Source organism: Vipera ursinii, assembly GCF_947247035.1.
Source record: "Vipera ursinii genome assembly, chromosome: 4".
Lineage (NCBI taxonomy): Eukaryota > Metazoa > Chordata > Lepidosauria > Squamata > Viperidae > Vipera > Vipera ursinii.
In genome coordinates, this window is record NC_139514.1 from 936488 (window position 1) to 951883 (window position 15396).

The 15396-nt window shown below is 57.0% G+C and overlaps 1 protein-coding gene across 5 annotated transcripts in view; it reads right to left on the reverse strand.

The window, feature by feature from the left end:
• Nucleotides 1-345: 345 nt before the first annotated feature.
• NUMA1 (nuclear mitotic apparatus protein 1) overlaps nucleotides 346-15396 on the reverse strand; it is a 61551-nt gene continuing 46500 nt past the window's right edge. For 3 of the 5 annotated variants that reach the window (XM_083362084.1, XM_083362085.1, XM_083362086.1), the window contains exons 15-27: nucleotides 15174-15215; nucleotides 13894-13962; nucleotides 12120-12230; nucleotides 10185-10403; nucleotides 9375-9535; nucleotides 7967-8207; nucleotides 7491-7785; nucleotides 6722-6858; nucleotides 5720-5938; nucleotides 4197-4316; nucleotides 2089-2250; nucleotides 1655-1676; nucleotides 346-1317 (exon numbers count right to left, since the gene is read on the reverse strand). In XM_083362084.1, the coding sequence (XP_083218210.1) occupies nucleotides 1139-1317; nucleotides 1655-1676; nucleotides 2089-2250; nucleotides 4197-4316; nucleotides 5720-5938; nucleotides 6722-6858; nucleotides 7491-7785; nucleotides 7967-8207; nucleotides 9375-9535; nucleotides 10185-10403; nucleotides 12120-12230; nucleotides 13894-13962; nucleotides 15174-15215 (1977 nt within the window). In that variant the 3' untranslated portion in view covers nucleotides 346-1138. The remainder of the gene's footprint in view (nucleotides 1318-1654; nucleotides 1677-2088; nucleotides 2251-4196; nucleotides 4317-5719; nucleotides 5939-6721; nucleotides 6859-7490; nucleotides 7786-7966; nucleotides 8208-9374; nucleotides 9536-10184; nucleotides 10404-12119; nucleotides 12231-13893; nucleotides 13963-15173; nucleotides 15216-15396) is intronic. The other 2 variants (XM_083362087.1, XM_083362088.1) reach the window with 2 other exon arrangements.

Below are 15396 nucleotides of genomic sequence, written 5' to 3' on the forward strand. Positions count from 1 at the left end.
GGAGGCATTAGCCCACTGCTCCACCAAGGCAATTCTATTCTGCATTCTCTATTTTCTATTCCATTCCATCTCTGGATCCTGGATGTGTGAAATCAAATATCTTTTCTTGCTGCTGCTTCGGTTTCACGTACGAGAGACTTTTCTCCTTTCATACGAGATCCCAGCAGGCTTCTTGAGAGAATCGTGTGCAGGAGAAGCTGCTTCTTGGCCACGGCGGCAGACCGGCCTTACGCCGCAGGTCAGCCCTGTCCAGTCCAACAGGATTATGAGGTTCCCCCCCCCCCTCCAAAGTGCTGATGGGGCTGACCTAAGCAGGCAGGAAAAGAACTCGCCGCAAAGCCACGCTTGGGAGAAAAATACCATTTATTTACAAGTAGAAACATTATTTAAAATGACACGTTTCCTGCTAACGTCTCTACAAAGGCGAGTAGTGGAGGGTGCAAGCAGGGGAAGACCCAGGTGGTGCCGCCCCCCCCCAGCACGGGAGCCTTCCTCCATCAGGGTCTCCCTGGGGTCTCCGGTTGAGGGCTCAGGGCTTCGCTGGGCCGCCCAGGGTCGCCCCAGCCCGACAGCGGAAGGCTCCCCGTCACCTACCTGCTCCAGGTGAGTTTCTGGCACCCCCACCTGGAAGCCTCCCCCGGCCCCAACCCAGGCTCTGCGGGTCTGCGATACGAAGCAAGGAAGCTAAGTAAAGCTGTGGCAGAAAGAGAGGCGTGTGCCCGAGCGGTCCCTCCCCACCCCGAAAAGAACGGCGGAGCCCCCCCACCCCCCTCCTCGGCCAAGGCCCAAGTGCTAGAAAGCAGGTGCAAGAGAGGAGCCCCCCCACCCCGGTCACTCTCTTTGTCTGTGGCCCGGCAGCTGAGCCCTCCCCGAAAGAAGTACAAGGGACCCAGGAGGGACGAGACTGCAAGGGGGAGGGGGCACTGGCAGGAGACCCCCCCATGATAAAGAAAGATAAAAGAAGGAGTAAGGAAAGGGAGGGAAGATAAAAGTGGGGGGGGGAAAGGAGAGGAGGGGAGGGGGGAAGGGGGGGAAGGGGAAGGAAGAGGGCGCCTAACACTCACAGAGGCTGTGAACGGGGAGGTCAGCCCTGCTCCACCAGGCTGTGAACGGGGAGGGAGGCGAGAAGGCCAAGCTGCTAGGCCTGCTTGAGGCAGGGGGAGAGGCCACGGGGAGAGCCAGGGGCTGGCAGCGGCAGAGGGGCAGCGGCCCCTTCCCCGCTGTCCTCGGCAGAGCGATGGAAGGTGGCGGTGGTGGAATTGGCAGCCAGGAAGCAGGCAGGACTCAGAACTTCCCCTTCTGGGACCTGGAGCTGGTCTGCAGAGAGAGAAAGAGACGCTCTGGGGACGCTGGACACAGCCGGCCGGGGTGGGGGGGAAATCCTCCTGCTCACCCCCCCCAAAAGAAACAGAGGGGAGCGAGGCTGGCCGAGGGCAGGAAAGCCGCTGGAGCCAGCAAATCAGCCGGAGTGTGAGGCCGGGTCCCTCCCAGACAGATGTGCACCCCCCCTCCAGTGCTTTGACCCAGAAACCAGCCCCTCCCCCCGTGTGGGAGAGGGGAAAGGGGAGGGGACCCCTGTGTGCATGTGCCTCCACTAGACCCCCGACAGGAAAGGCTGCATGCAACCCTGCAGAGCGGGCCAGCGCGCACTTGCCTGGTGTGGCCGCCCCCGAAACCTGTGGAGGCAAAGGAGGCTCAGAAGGACCCGATTTGGGGAGGGGGGGAGGAAGGACAGGGAGGGGAGGGCCCGGGCTGGGCAGCTGAGGACGGGGGAGGGGGGAGGAGGAGGAGAACAAAGAAGCTAACCCGGTTTGGGAATCAAGGCTTGTGGGTTCCTACCCACCCCTCAACCCCCGAAGCTCCTTTCAATCTGGGTCACAAGTGCCTCCAGTGAACTGTCGTAAGTCGAGGACTACCTGTATTAGGATGTCAATTACACACACACACACACACACACACACACACACACACACACACACAAATGGGGCTCCGTAGAACATCCAGCAGAAAGTACTTTCAGCTCAGATCTGGGTTAGGCTATTGGGGAGGGGAGGGTGGGCAACTGGGGGCTTCCTCCCACTGCCTTACCTTGCCCTGCGAAGATGTAGCAGTCCTTGGAGACCTCCGGCTGCCGCTGCGGGGAGAATTCTTGGGGGTCACCTTCCTATTGGCCCCCCGGCGCAAGAGGCTGTTCCCCAGTTTCTTCGGGGTGTTCAGGATGCTGAAGGCCAGCGACTGACGCCTCTCCGACTGGGGAGGCAGCATAATATACGTCATGTTCTCCTCCCCCCACTTCAGTTCCCCCTAGTTTAAAGGAAGAGACCCCTTTTTCCCACGCCCCGGCTCGGGGTTCTTCCTGAACTCGGCTCAAATCCAGCTGGGGGTCCTTGGTGCTCCCCTAAGCTGGTGGTTTTCCTGCAAACACTTCATGGCCCAACTAGGGAACATCAAGGAGGGGGCGGGGGGGAGGAGGAGGAGGAGGAGAAAAATTGTGGGGTCCCTGATGCTCTCCGAGTTTGCTTGTTTTGACGTTTCATGACTGAACTACAGTCAGGAAGGAAGGAAGGAAGGAAGGAAGGGAGGGAGGGAGGGAGGGAGGGAGGGAGGGAGGGAGGAAGGAAGGACTGTGGGGTCCCTGATGCTCTTCGAGTTTGGTTGTTTTGACGTTTCATGACTGAACTACAGAAGAGCACCAGTGCTAGAAGAGTGGGGAGGTGCAGAGGAGGAAGAGGAGGAAGGAAGGAAGGAAGGAAGGAAGGAAGGAAGGAAGGAAGGAAGGAAGGGAGGGAGGGAGGGAGGAAGGAAGGAAGGAAGGAAGGAAGGGAGGGAGGGAGGGAGGGAGGGAGGGAGGGAGGAAGGAAGGAAGGGAGGGAGGGAGGGAGGGAGGGAGGAAGGAAGGAAGGAAGGAAGGAAGGGAGGGAGGGAGGGAGGGAGGGAGGAAGGAAGGACTGTGGGGTCCCTGATGCTCTTCGAGTTTGGTTGTTTTGACGTTTCATGACTGAACTACAGAAGAGCACCAGTGCTAGAAGAGTGGGGAGGTGCAGAGGAGGAAGAGGAGGAAGGAAGGAAGGAAGGAAGGAAGAAAGGAAGGAAGGAAGGAAGGAAGGGAGGGAGGGAGGGAGGAAGGAAGGAAGGAAGGAAGGAAGGAAGGAGGGAGGGAGGGAGGGAGGGAGGGAGGGAGGGAGGGAGGAAGGAAGGAAGGGAGGGAGGGAGGGAGGGAGGGAGGGAGGAAGGAAGGAAGGAAGGAAGGAAGGAAGGGAGGGAGGGAGGAAGGAAGGAAGGAAGGGAGGGAGGGAGGGAGGGAGGGAGGGAGGGAGGAAGGAAGGAAGGAAGGAAGGAAGGACTGTGGGGTCCTTGGTGCTCTCTGAGCTGGGTTTTTTCCTTCCTGAGCGTTGTTTCCTCTCTGTTTATATGCAAACAGTTCGCTTGCAGAGAGCCAACCCCACTCCCTTCCTAACACTGATGAAGCTACCTTGTCGGGTCATGAAACGCCTGCAAGAAAACCCCCAGAGCATCAAGGACCCCACAGGTCCACCCTCAGCTACAAACATTCTCTTGTGTTGAAACCCAACTAGCCAGAAATTCTAGGCCTGCTGTGGGAACCACGGATTTGAGAGCCAGGGCGGACCTTACGCTAAAAACAATTAAATCCGTAAAAGGAACAGCCCCCAGTTGTGGGACTCGGATCAAACCAAGTTCCCTAGCCCTTCACATGGAAGGACTTGGTGTGGGCGCTCCTCTCTGGAAGACCCAAAGGACCAGTTAGGCACTGATGGCCACGGAGAACATCCACCTACGTGGTCACTGAGAACTGACCACAGACCAGTGGCAAGAATCACTTTGTTTTTCTGGGTGAGGATTTAGGTTTGTGGCCCAAAAGCAAAGTTTAAAAGCTTTTCCAGCTAAAATAGCGCCCTAATTTTACCCTCTGGGGTCTCACAAGTACTTCAATTATGCTGTGTCCAACTTTGGCAACTTTTAAGACTTGTGGACGTCAGCTCCCAGAATTCCCCAGCCAGCACGTGCTGGCTGGGGAATTCTGGGAGTTGACGTCCACAAGTCTTAAAAGTTGCCAAGTCTGGGGACCCCTGCTCTAAGCATCAGAGGCTGATTGAACAGAGGTGGAGGAGTCTGGGGTCCCCCCGGTGACCCACAACCACTTGGACCTGCTCCTGCAAGCCCCCAGAGGGCCCCACCTGCTTGTCTGCTTGCTGGGGTTTGCTCTTCTTGTCCCCCCCCAGGACCCTCTGCTTGCGGTCCTCGGTCCTCTCCTTGGGGGTCTGGGGCCGGGGGAAGCACGTGGAGGACTTCTTGAGCTACAAAAAGAAGAGAGGGGGGGGGAAGAGATGGGATTTCAAAAGCTTCCACCGAGGAGACGAGCCTCACTCTTTCTCTGGGCAGCTAATTATAGAATTAGCCAGAGTCGGAAGGGACCTTGGAGGTCATCTAGTCCAACCCTCTGCTCAGGCAGGAAACCCTATACCATTCCAGACAGAAGGCTGTCCAGTCTCTTCTTTAAAACGTCCAGTGTTGGAGCATTCGCTGCTTCAGGAAGGCAGGCAGTTCCACTGGCTAATTGTTCTCACTGTCAGGAAGTTTCTCCTTAGTTCTAGGTTGCTTCTCTCCTTGGTGAGTTTCCATCCGTGGCTTCTTCTCCTGCCTTCAGGCGCTTTGGAGAATAGCTTGGCTCCCTCTTCTTTGGGGCAGCCCCTGAGATACTGGAACACTGCTCTCCTGTCCCCCTCGTCCTTCTCTTCATTAAACTAGACATCCCCAATTCCAGCAACCGTTCTTTGTATGTTTTAGCCTCCAGTCCCCTGATCCTCTTTGTTGCTCTTCTCTGCCCTCTTTCCGGAGTCTCAACATCTTTTTTACATCGTGGTGACCAAAACTGGATGCCGTATTCTAAGGCGTTATAGAGTGGTATTAACACTTTATGTGATCTTTATTCTGTATTAATCAATCTGAACAGAGCTGGAAGTGACCTTGGAGGTCTTCTAGAATCTAGTCCAACCCCCTGCTCAGGCAGGAAACCCTATACCATTTCAGACAAATGGCTGTCCAGTCTCTTCTTAAAAACTTCCAGTGTTGGAGCATTCACAGCTTCTGGAGGCAAGTCATTCCACTGGTTTAATTGTTCTAACTGTCAGAAAATTCCTCCTTAGTTCTAGGTTGCTTCTCTCCTTGGTGAGTTTCCATCCGTTGCTTCTTGTTCTCCCTTCAGGCGCTTTGGAGAATAATTTGACCACCCCCCCTTTGTGGCACCCCCCCAATACTGGAATTCTGCTCTCCTGTCCCCCCTAGTCCTTCTTTTCTCTGGCCAAACCCAAACCCTGAAACCATTCCTTCATTGGTTCGACTCTTTCCTCGCCTTTGTTGCTCTTCTCCGCACTTTTCCCAGAATCTCAACCTCTTTTTTGCATCGTGGTGACCAGCACTGACCAGCCAAGGAAGGAGCAGCGCAAAGGGAGCCACTGTGGGGCTCCCTCCACCCCAGGGGGCCGGCGTTGGTGCCTGGAGGGGCACCGCCCACCGAGGCCCCACAGAGACCCTCCCCAGCAGCCGAGGGGGAGGACCAGACCTCCCCCCCCGCAGCCCAGAGACGGGGGGCGGCAGCAACGTTCGTCCTCCGCAGTCTGCCAGATTTGGGGCCCTCCGACGTCCGCAGGCTCCGGGCCCCGGATCCTGCCGAGGGCCCGCCTGTCCCGCAGCGGCTCACCTCGGGGGTCCCCGGCCCCGTCTGGGGCTCGTCCGAAAGGCGCTTCCGCTGCTGCCGCGTGGCCACCCCTCCCAGCGCCCAGGCGGCGCTCAGGGTGTTGCGGCGGGTGCTGGGGCCCTCGACGATCTGGGTGGGCAGCAGGCTGGCCCGCCGGAGGGTCTCTCGCGGGTCTCCGGTCATCACCTCTTCGTCCGTGATGGTGGTCAGCAGCGGAGAGGGCTTTTGGGGGGGGGAGGGGGAGAGAAAACATCAAGGGAGAAAGCAGAGCACCGTTCAGCAGAAGCCCCCCGCCCCCCAAAAGAGGGGTCTTCGGGCAGAGCTGCCGATCCCGGCCACTACGAGCAGTCCTCGACTTACGGCAGTTCATTTGGTGACCGTCATCAGCAACAGCCCCGAAAAAAGCGACTCGTTTTTCACACCGACAACCGCTGTAGCGCCCCCCCCAGGGTCACGTGATCAAGGCTGCGAGGCTTGGCCACCGGTTTGCATTCATGACAGCCGCACTGTCCCCGTGTGCGTGTGTGTGTGAGTGACGTGATCCCCTTTTGCAACAAGCCACATCAACGGAGGAAGCCAAGTCCCTTAACAACCCCGCTCCTCACTCAACAACTGCAGGGATTCCTTTAACAACGGTGGCAAGGAAGGTCGTAAAATGGGGCAAAACTCACTTCACCTAACCACAGAAACTTTGGACTCAGGTCTGGCCGTAAAGCCGAGGACTGCCTGTAAACAGAGACATTTGGGCGTGGGTGGGTGGGAAGGACGGATATTTCTCTCCCTGACGCCACCAAGGACACAATGAAAACCTGCTGTGAAACTGTCCGGATCTTTCCCAGTTTTATGTCCAGATCTGAATAAAAGTCTGATCTCTTTGTCCACACCAAGCCAAATCTAAACCCTTGGATAACCGGATGTCTTGTGCATTGGGGGGGGGAGGAACTGACCCACTGAGGGTCCCGGCCCAGCAGACCCCCCCCCCTTATCGGCCAGGCCGCCACTCACCCGGGACTCCAGAGGGTAGCAGGTCTTCAGGTGAGGCGGGCAGATCCGGTTGCGCTGCTGGAGCTCTGCGATGCGGTTCCAGCCATCCAGCTGATCGGGCTCGTCGTCACAGGAGCCGGCATAGAAGCTGCTGCGGCCTGCGGGGGGGGGGGGGAAGAGGGGGAAGAGGGGGGGCAGGCATTGGCCGACAGGCTTCCCAAAGGGTGAAAGATCCCGCGGGGAGCGAAGCAGGGCAGACGGGTCGTCATTCAGCGCAACCCAGCCGGGGAGGGGGACTGCGAGTCTGGGGGTGGCTCCCCCGGGCAGCTTTCTGCAATTGTGTGTCTGTGTGTGTGTGTGTTTGTACGTCCACCTGACACCTGCTGGAGGAAGCCGAATCCCCAGAGCGCCCTTTCTCAACTGTGCCTGCTTTAAGACGTGTGGACTTCAACTCCCAGAATTCATTGGGGCTGGCTGAGGTCCACAAGTCATCCAAGGGCCAGGTTGGAAGACCCCTGAAGCAGGGGGTCTCCAAGCTTGGCAACTTTTAAGACTCGTGGACAGAATTTCTTAGCCAGCAGGGCTGTTGGGGCGTTGAAGACCCCAAGTGTAAAAGCTGCCAAGTCTGCAGCCCCCCGGGATACGGCGGTGGAGGATCGTGCTGTCGCTCAAGAGAAGCACCGTGGAGCCAGGAGGCAAAGCCAGAGAATCCCGTCTCTCGCAGCACCCTGGAGACCGGGGTTCCCCGCCTCACGCGGCAGCGCCCACGCCCCGTGCCCCCCACCCTCACCGCTGTTTGTGCCCCCGGCCTGGGAGTGTCTCAGAGAACGGCGGGTGGCGGGTCGATAACCCGGCAGGCTCTTCAGGGCAGCGTGGCTGGTGGTCCCGTCGGGCGAAGAGGCGGTCAGCCGGCTGAGGGACTCATGGGAGGGGAGGCTGGCCAGCGAGCGGGTGGAGGAGGAGGAGGCCGCTGCCGAACGCAGGCGGGTCTTGACCGACTCCTGGCCGCTGTCTCCCGAGCCGGAGGACCGCAGACTGACGAAAGACTCGTTGGTGCTGTCCAAAGGCTCCAGCTTGGGGTGTTTCTGTGAAAGGAGACAGACAGGGGTGGGGTCAGACCCAAACTGGCGGGAAATCTGCAGCCCCGCGTGCGAGGGAGGGGCGCCCACCACTGCACCACGCAGCCCTCCGTTCCCGCGGGCGCAGGGGGGACCCGGAAGGGTTTGGCACCCTGGCTGCCCCCTTCGTTTCTCCCCACTCCCTTACTTTGATCATGGTGATGTTGATCAGCTGCGTGGTGCGCCGGCGGCCGGACACTGCTTTGCATCCGGAATCCAAGGTGATGTTGCCGATGGAGTCGACGCTGCTCTCCAGCTTGGACCGCGAGCGAGTGGGGATGGGCGTGAAGGAGAGGTTCTCCAAGGACTCCCTCTTGTGGGGCAGCTGCTGGGGGGTCCTGGACGACTCCACGGCCCCCGATTCGGACAAAGAACGGCGAGTCTTCCTGCTGGAGAGACGCGCAGGAGGAGCAGGCCTTGGAAACAGGGCCTGGCAGAAGCTTCCACGCCCAGGTGGGCAGCCCCAGCCTGGGGAATCTGGCCTGCTGCGGCCTGCGTGGTCTCGGGCAAGCCTAGATCTGCAGGTGGGTCCCCTGGGAGAGCTCCACCGCTTGCCCATCGGCTCCTGGGCCCTGATTCAAGGTGCTGGTTGCCCCCTCTAAAGCCCTGCCTGGTTTGGAGCCAGGTGATTGGAAGGGCCAGCTTCTCCCAGTGACATCCTGGGAGAAAGGGGGGGGGAGGAAGGGGGCGCGACAGATCCCCCCCTCTTTAAGGAGGCCCATCTGGTGGGACCTAGAAGGATGGCCTTCTCCGTGGTGGCTCCTTCCCTCTGGAACATCATTTCTGCGGAGATAAGGCCGACCCCCACCTTGATCCTCTTTCGAGAGGCCCTGAAGACCTGGTTCTGCCAAAGGGCATGGAGACACACACACACACACCGAGGAAGGGCTTGGTGCGACTGCTGTTACCAGGGGGCACTCGGGGTGGGTGGGTGATTTGGGCACGTGTTCGGCTTTTACTTCTATAAGCTGCCCAGAGTCACTGCGGGCAGCTTTATAAACTTTCTTAATTGATAAATAAAGAGGTATGTTTCATGCCCTGCCACTCCCAACCATAATCTCCAGGAAAGCCAGCCCCCCACTAAGTCTGAAGACCCCCAAAGAAGAAAACATTCGTAGCCCCTCAGGATTGAACTGAGGGGTCCCGGTTGCTCTCTGAGCCCAGTGGGTTGTTGTTGTTTTTTTGCAGACGTTTTCCCATCCACCTAGGTGACCTCATCAGGGTTAGAAGGAGTGAGGTTTGCGAGGAGGAGGAGGAGGAGGCAGACTGTGGCACCCTTGATGACCTCTGAGCTTTTCTTACAGATGTTTCATGCCGCCAATAGTCAATGTTACCTAGTTGGGTCGTGAAATGTCTGCAAAAAGCCCCCCCCCCAAGCTCAGGGAGGACCAGAGACCCCAACAGAATTGGCCTCTGTTCTGTGGCAAGCCAACAGCCCCGCTCTGCGACGGAAGGAAAAACCGGGCAGGAGTTGTGGCGCAGAGGCTGCCCTCCACAGCCGGAGGAGGAGGAGGAGGAGGAGGAGGCGGCCAGGATGCGACGGAAGGCCATCTTACCTGGTGGAGTTGAGGGGCTGCCCTTCGTCGCTGGTGCTCAGGTCCAGGCTGTCGGTGCTGATGTCGGCCGGGCTCTGCTTGAAGGACTCCTGGCCCTTCAGGCTCTCCAGGGCCGCCTGGACCTTGCCCTGCTCCCGGAGCTGCCGATCCGAGAAGTCCAGCTGGGGGGTGGGGGTGGAGTTTGGGCAGAATTAGAAGCGGAAGCCCCAGAGAGGAAGGGGAGGCTTGGCAGACCCACCGCAGAGCCCATGGGGCACCCCTCAACTCAGAACTCCTGCCGAAGGCTATCCTCAACGCAGCGCCATTTGCTTCGTGACCCCTTGAAATTGCCACGGCACCGGAAAATAGTGACCCGCAACTGGTCTTTGCAGCATTCCCCCCCCCCACGGTCACAGGATCACAATTCGGACATTCGGAAACAGGTTTGTACTTATGACGGTCGCAGTGTCCTGGGGGAGGGGTCACGCGACCCCCTCTTTGCGTCCTCCTGACCGGCAAAGTCAGTGGGGAAGCCGGATTCATTTTAACGACCGTGTGTGTAAACGTAGAAAACTGCAGTGATTCCCTTGACAACGGTAGCGAGGAAGGTTGTAAAATGGGGCAAAAATCACTTAACGACTGCCTCGCTTAGCAACGGAAATTTTGGGCTCAATTGTGGTCGTAAGTTGAGGACTACCTGCTCTTGGATGCAAAGTCTGAAACTGAAGTGGGACTACCATCTGAAATAATTTTTTTTAAAAAAATAAATAAAACGATGCGCTCCTGGTATTCCACCCCGGCCAGAGCCGCCCGGCTGGCCGTCCCGCCTACCTGGGCCTGCAGGACGCGGACCTGGCTGGTGAGGCTCTTCAGGCTGAGCTCCGACTCGGTGGCCTGCAGGGCCGTGCGCTGCAACTCCTTGGCCAGGCGCTCCGATTCGGCCTTCAGCTCGGCGTTCTCCTTCTCCAGGTGCTGCAGGCGCTTCAGCTTCTCCAGCAGCTCCTGGTTCTGCTGCTTCTTGGCGTCGTAGTGCGTCTTCGCCTTGTCCATCTACGGGCACAGAAAAAAGGGGGAATGCTCAGCCCGGAAAAGGGGGAGCGCTCAGCCTCGGCCCGAACCTCTCGGCAGGAACCACGACCCTTGGTGCCGGGCGCCGAGAAAAGTACAGTTGATTAGACGTCAGGGGAATTGTTGTTGTTGTTGTTGTTAGTTGCGAAGTCGTGTCCGACCCCTCGCAACCCTATGGACAATGTTCCTCCAGGCCTTCCTGTCCTCTACCATCTTCTGGAGTCCATCTAAGCTCACGCCTACTGCTTCAGTGACTCCATCCAGCCACCTCATTCTCTGTCGTCCCCTTCTTCTATTGCCCTCAATCTTTCCCAGCATTAGGCTCTTCTCCAGTGAGTCCTTCCTTCTCATTAGGTGGCCAAAGTATTTGAGTTTTAGCTTCAGGATCTGCCCTTCTAAAGAGCAGTCAGGGTTGATCTCCTCTAGGACTGACCGGTTTGATCGCCTTGCAGGCCAAGGGACTCGCAGGAGTCTTCTCCAGCACCAGAGTTCAAAGGCCTCCATTCTTTGGCGCTCAGCCTTTCTTATGGTCCAGCTTTCACTGCCATACATTGCAACTGGGAAGACCATAGCCTTGACTATACGGATTTTTGTTGACAGGGTGATGTCTCTGCTTTTTAGTGTGCTGTCTAGATTTGCCATGGCTTTCCTCCCAAGGAGCAAGCGTCTTTTAATTTCTTGGCTACGGTCCCCATCTGCAGTGATCTTGGAGCCAAGGAAAATAAAATCTGTCACTACCTCCATTTCTTCCCCATCTATTTGCCAGGAATTGAGAGGGCCAGATGCCATGATCTTGGTTTTCTTAATGTTTAGTTTCAACCCAAGTTTTCTCTTGTTTGACCACGTCCAGCTTTCCTTGATTCATGGATCTTACATTCCAGGTTCCTATGGAGAAAAAATCTTTACAGCATTGGACTTTCCTTTCACCACCAGACATATCCACAGCTGAGCGTCCTTTCGGCTTTGGCCCAGTCGCTTCATTCTTTCTGGCGCTACTAGTACTAGCCCTCTGCTCTTCCCCAGTAGCATGTTGGACGCCTTCCGACCTGAGGGGCTCATCTTCCAGCGTCATATCGTTTTGCCTTTTGGTACTGTCCATAGGGTTTTCATGGCAAAGATACTGGAGTGGGTTGCCATTTCCTTCTCCAGTGGATCACGTTTTGTCAGAACTCTCTGCTATGACCTGTCCGCCTTGGGTGGCCCTGCACGGCATAGCCCATAGCTTCATTGAATTACGCAAGCCCCTTCGCCACGACAAGGCAGTAATCCATGAAGGGGGTCAGGGGAATTACAGGAGCGCAAAGCCAGAACTGAAAAATCGTGCCCAAATCCCCAAGACGAACTTTTCCTTCCCTTAGCTGCCTCCCCTTGCGCCCCCCCCCACGTCCATCCAAATTCAGAGACAAAGTTTTTCGAACGTTCGCTTTGAGTGTAGGTTGGCACGCAGCTGTGCCCCGATCCCAGCCGGCTGACCTTGAAGCAGCATCTCAGGGGAGACGCAGTGAACTTTTAGTTTCCCTTGAATCCTCCCCCCTCCCGCTCACGCAGAGCCGATGGCAGGCTGGCACCGAGTGACAGTGAAGTGCGTGAGGTGTCTGCGGACCGGACCCCTTCAAACTTCCATCAAGGGGTCTCTCCTGCAAGCCCTTCCCTCCCCTCGCCCTGGCAGGGGGCGGCGGCAGACGCCCGGGGTCTTACCTGAGCCTTGTAATGCTCGGCGGCCTGTTCCTTTTGCGCCAGCTGGGCCTGGAGATCCGCCGTCTTCTCCTTCAGCTGCTTCATCTCCGAACGGAGCTCCTCTTCGCGCGCCTGCGGAGGGGGAGGCACACCTCATACCATCTCAGAGAGGGAAGCGTCCCTTCCTTCCAAGCCCACTGTGGCCACCGGGCCTCTTCTGATGTTCCTTGCCCTCCAGGATTTTTGAAGGCTTTAACTTCAGGCCCGGCAGGACGCAGAGTTGTCCTCCTGCCTCCGGACCTCAGCCCCCTTTCCCGGGGGGCTCAGACAGACCCCCGCCCCCCCAGGGCTCTTCCTTCCTTTTTCAGCCTCACAAGAAGGGCGGGACCGACCCACATTAAAAGATCAAGCAGCTGTGATGTGCTAAGTTGCTTCTGGGCCCAATTCAAGAGGTTGGTGTTGACCTTCGGAGCAATTCAGCCCACCGGTGGGGGCTTCCAGAGAGGAGATGCTCTCCTGGGGCCCTGCCCTTGAGGAAGCAAGGAAGAGGGTGGCCCCGGGTCAATCCTTCTCTCCGGAGGTCCCAACGGGATGGGAACCTTGCCTCACCCCCCGAGCTTCACCCGGCCACTTCCCTCTTGGCTGATAGAACAACAGAGGTATTCTAGTCCAACCCTTTGCTCAAGGCAGAGGCCCTGTTCCATTCCAAATAAATGGCTGTCCAGTCTTTTCTTGAAAGCCTCCAGTGATGGAGCACTCACAATTCTTGGGAGGCAGGCTGATCTGATCTGTCTGTCTCTACCATCCTTCCATCCATCCTTCCTTCCTTCCTTCCTTCCTTCCTTCCTTCCTTCCTTCTATCCATCCATCCATCCAATCTGTTCCTTCTGGAACATTATCTTTTCTCTCTCTCTCTCTCATGAATGAAGGCAAATGTATTTTGCATCGCACTGCCTAGGGGCTACCACATGAGGACAAATCATGCATTGTAAAGATGACTTGGAGGCAGGAGATACTTCCAATGTAGTCTACCGGATCCCCTGCATGGATTGTCCCTGTGACTGTGTAGGACAGACGGGGAGGAAGCTAACCACCAGATGGCAAAACACAAGCAAAGTGGTCAGACCCGAACTCATTGGTAGCCTCACGTTGCAACAAACAAGGACATAGTTTAATTTCACAGCTACTAAGATTGTTGGCTGAGCAGGGACAAAAACAGCCCGTGAAATGATTGAAGCCTGGGAAACGGGCCCCTTGTCAGTCAAGAGGAGTGCTGATTTACCACCAGCTGATCAGGTATTTAGGAGCTGAGGGCTTGGAGGAACAACGAAAGAAAAGCCAATCGCCAGCCATCAACACAACAACAGTCAGCCAACAGGAAGGCATCACACACTGTGCGCAGAATACCCTAAAGCATATATTCAAGTAGAGAGAAGTTCCCTGAGAATGGGCTCCAGCACGAATCGGAAGGCTAAACCTCTGGTCCCGCTGATGGGACCCAGACAGGATCTTGTCACGTTTTTATTTGCACTTGTGTTCTGATGCTATTTAAGCTAGTCAAAACCCCGCTGCTGTGTTCTCGTGTTGAACTGCTTCACCTTGGACTTTTTCCCCTGGAACCCTGGCTTGCAAGCCGCCCCATCGTAGTAACGGGTGGAGTGGAACTAAGAGCGAAATAAAATGGTGCAAGCCAATCCCAGTCCATGGGATGCGCCCTGGACCTTTTTTCTTGGGAGGGCCTGAGATTGAGGCCTGGTGGAGGGTGTGTGCAAGGGTTCCTGTGCTGGACACCCACCTTTGCTTTCTGCTGATGGGTCTGGCCGGCCTTCTCTTGCTGAGCCAGCTTCTTTTTCAGCTCATCCACCTGGAGGAGGAAGAGGAGGAGAAATCATTCCAAGTCTCCCCCCACCTTGCCTGGGCTCTCCCAGCCTCCAGCCCCCCAGCGCCCTCATGGGGCCCGCATTTCACACAGAAGTCTTTCGGGCCCCTATGTGTGGCTTACACAGCTCTGTCTGCCAGCCAACTGGGTAAGGAGGCAGCACCCATCTTCCCCAGCCCCTTGAATGGTGGGAGTTGAGGTCAAACCCCCCTGGAGGGTTGTGGTGGACTCTGCCATTGATTGTTTCCACCCCAAGACCAGGATTGGGGGAAGAGGGGAAAGACACGGAAAGCCAGGCAGGGAGAGAATGCAGACCCCTCTCCAAGGGGAACCTTTGGTGGGGGGAGAGATGACCTCCACGGCTGCCCTAGACTTCCTGGAAAGAAGCAAGGATCTGTCTGGGGAGCTGCATCAGGGACCCACTGTCCTGGATCACCACATGGGAAGCAGCAGATGCATGAATGGACCTGCTAGCAGATTCAGGGCTCCCCACCCCCGATGACCGCTGCCTGGCGTCTGGTGTAAGGGACCCTTCGCTCTTTTTTTCAAGGGAAGGAAAGTTTGGCCAACGGGCATTCTGAGACAACTGGACAACAATCCAGCTGGGGATTATACGGGGATTCCTCGACTTAGAACAGAGCTTATTCAGTGACCATTCAATGGCACCGACAAATGGACTTACAACCGTTTTTCATGCTTAGGATCGTCGTAGCCATCCCCGTGGTCACGTGATAAAAATTCGGACCCTTTGCAATTGGTTCATATTTATGAGGGCCACAGTGTCCCGGGGATCACGAGATCAGCATGCGTGACCTTCCGAGAAGCAAGGTCAAAAGGGGAAGCCAGATTCACTTAACCACCGTGTGACTAACTTAACAGGTTCAGTGGTTCATTTAACAACGGTGGCAAGGAAGGTCGTAAAAATGGGGCTTAAAACTCAGTTAACAAATGTTTCGCTGAGCATCAGAAATTTGAGGCTGAATTGTGGCCTTAAGTCAAGGACCCCCCGTACAGCCTTGCTCTGGCCTTGTTTCTAGGAGCAAACCCCCAACTTCAGAGGGGTCCTCCACAGCCCCCACCCTCTCCTGGCAAGGTCACCAGGGAAGACGCCAGGTCCACCTCGGAGGGAGAGACCGAGGAAGCCGCTCTGGCTGTGCAGTCGCCATTGAAGCAGCCAGCTACCCCGTGCACGTTACCTGCTTCGCTTGTTCCCGCTGATGCTTCTCCAGCTTCTCTGCCTGCAAGTTGGGGAGAAGGAAAGGTTATAGAGATTGGGACATCACAACTCAAAGCCTCCCCCCCCCCGAGAGCCTGTGGCAGTGCTGGGGGGGGCGGTCAGCTCAATTCCTCCCCACTGCTCCCTTCTTAAATCCACCCAGAGACAGCAGAAATAAAGAGACTGCTGAGCCCGCCTTACCT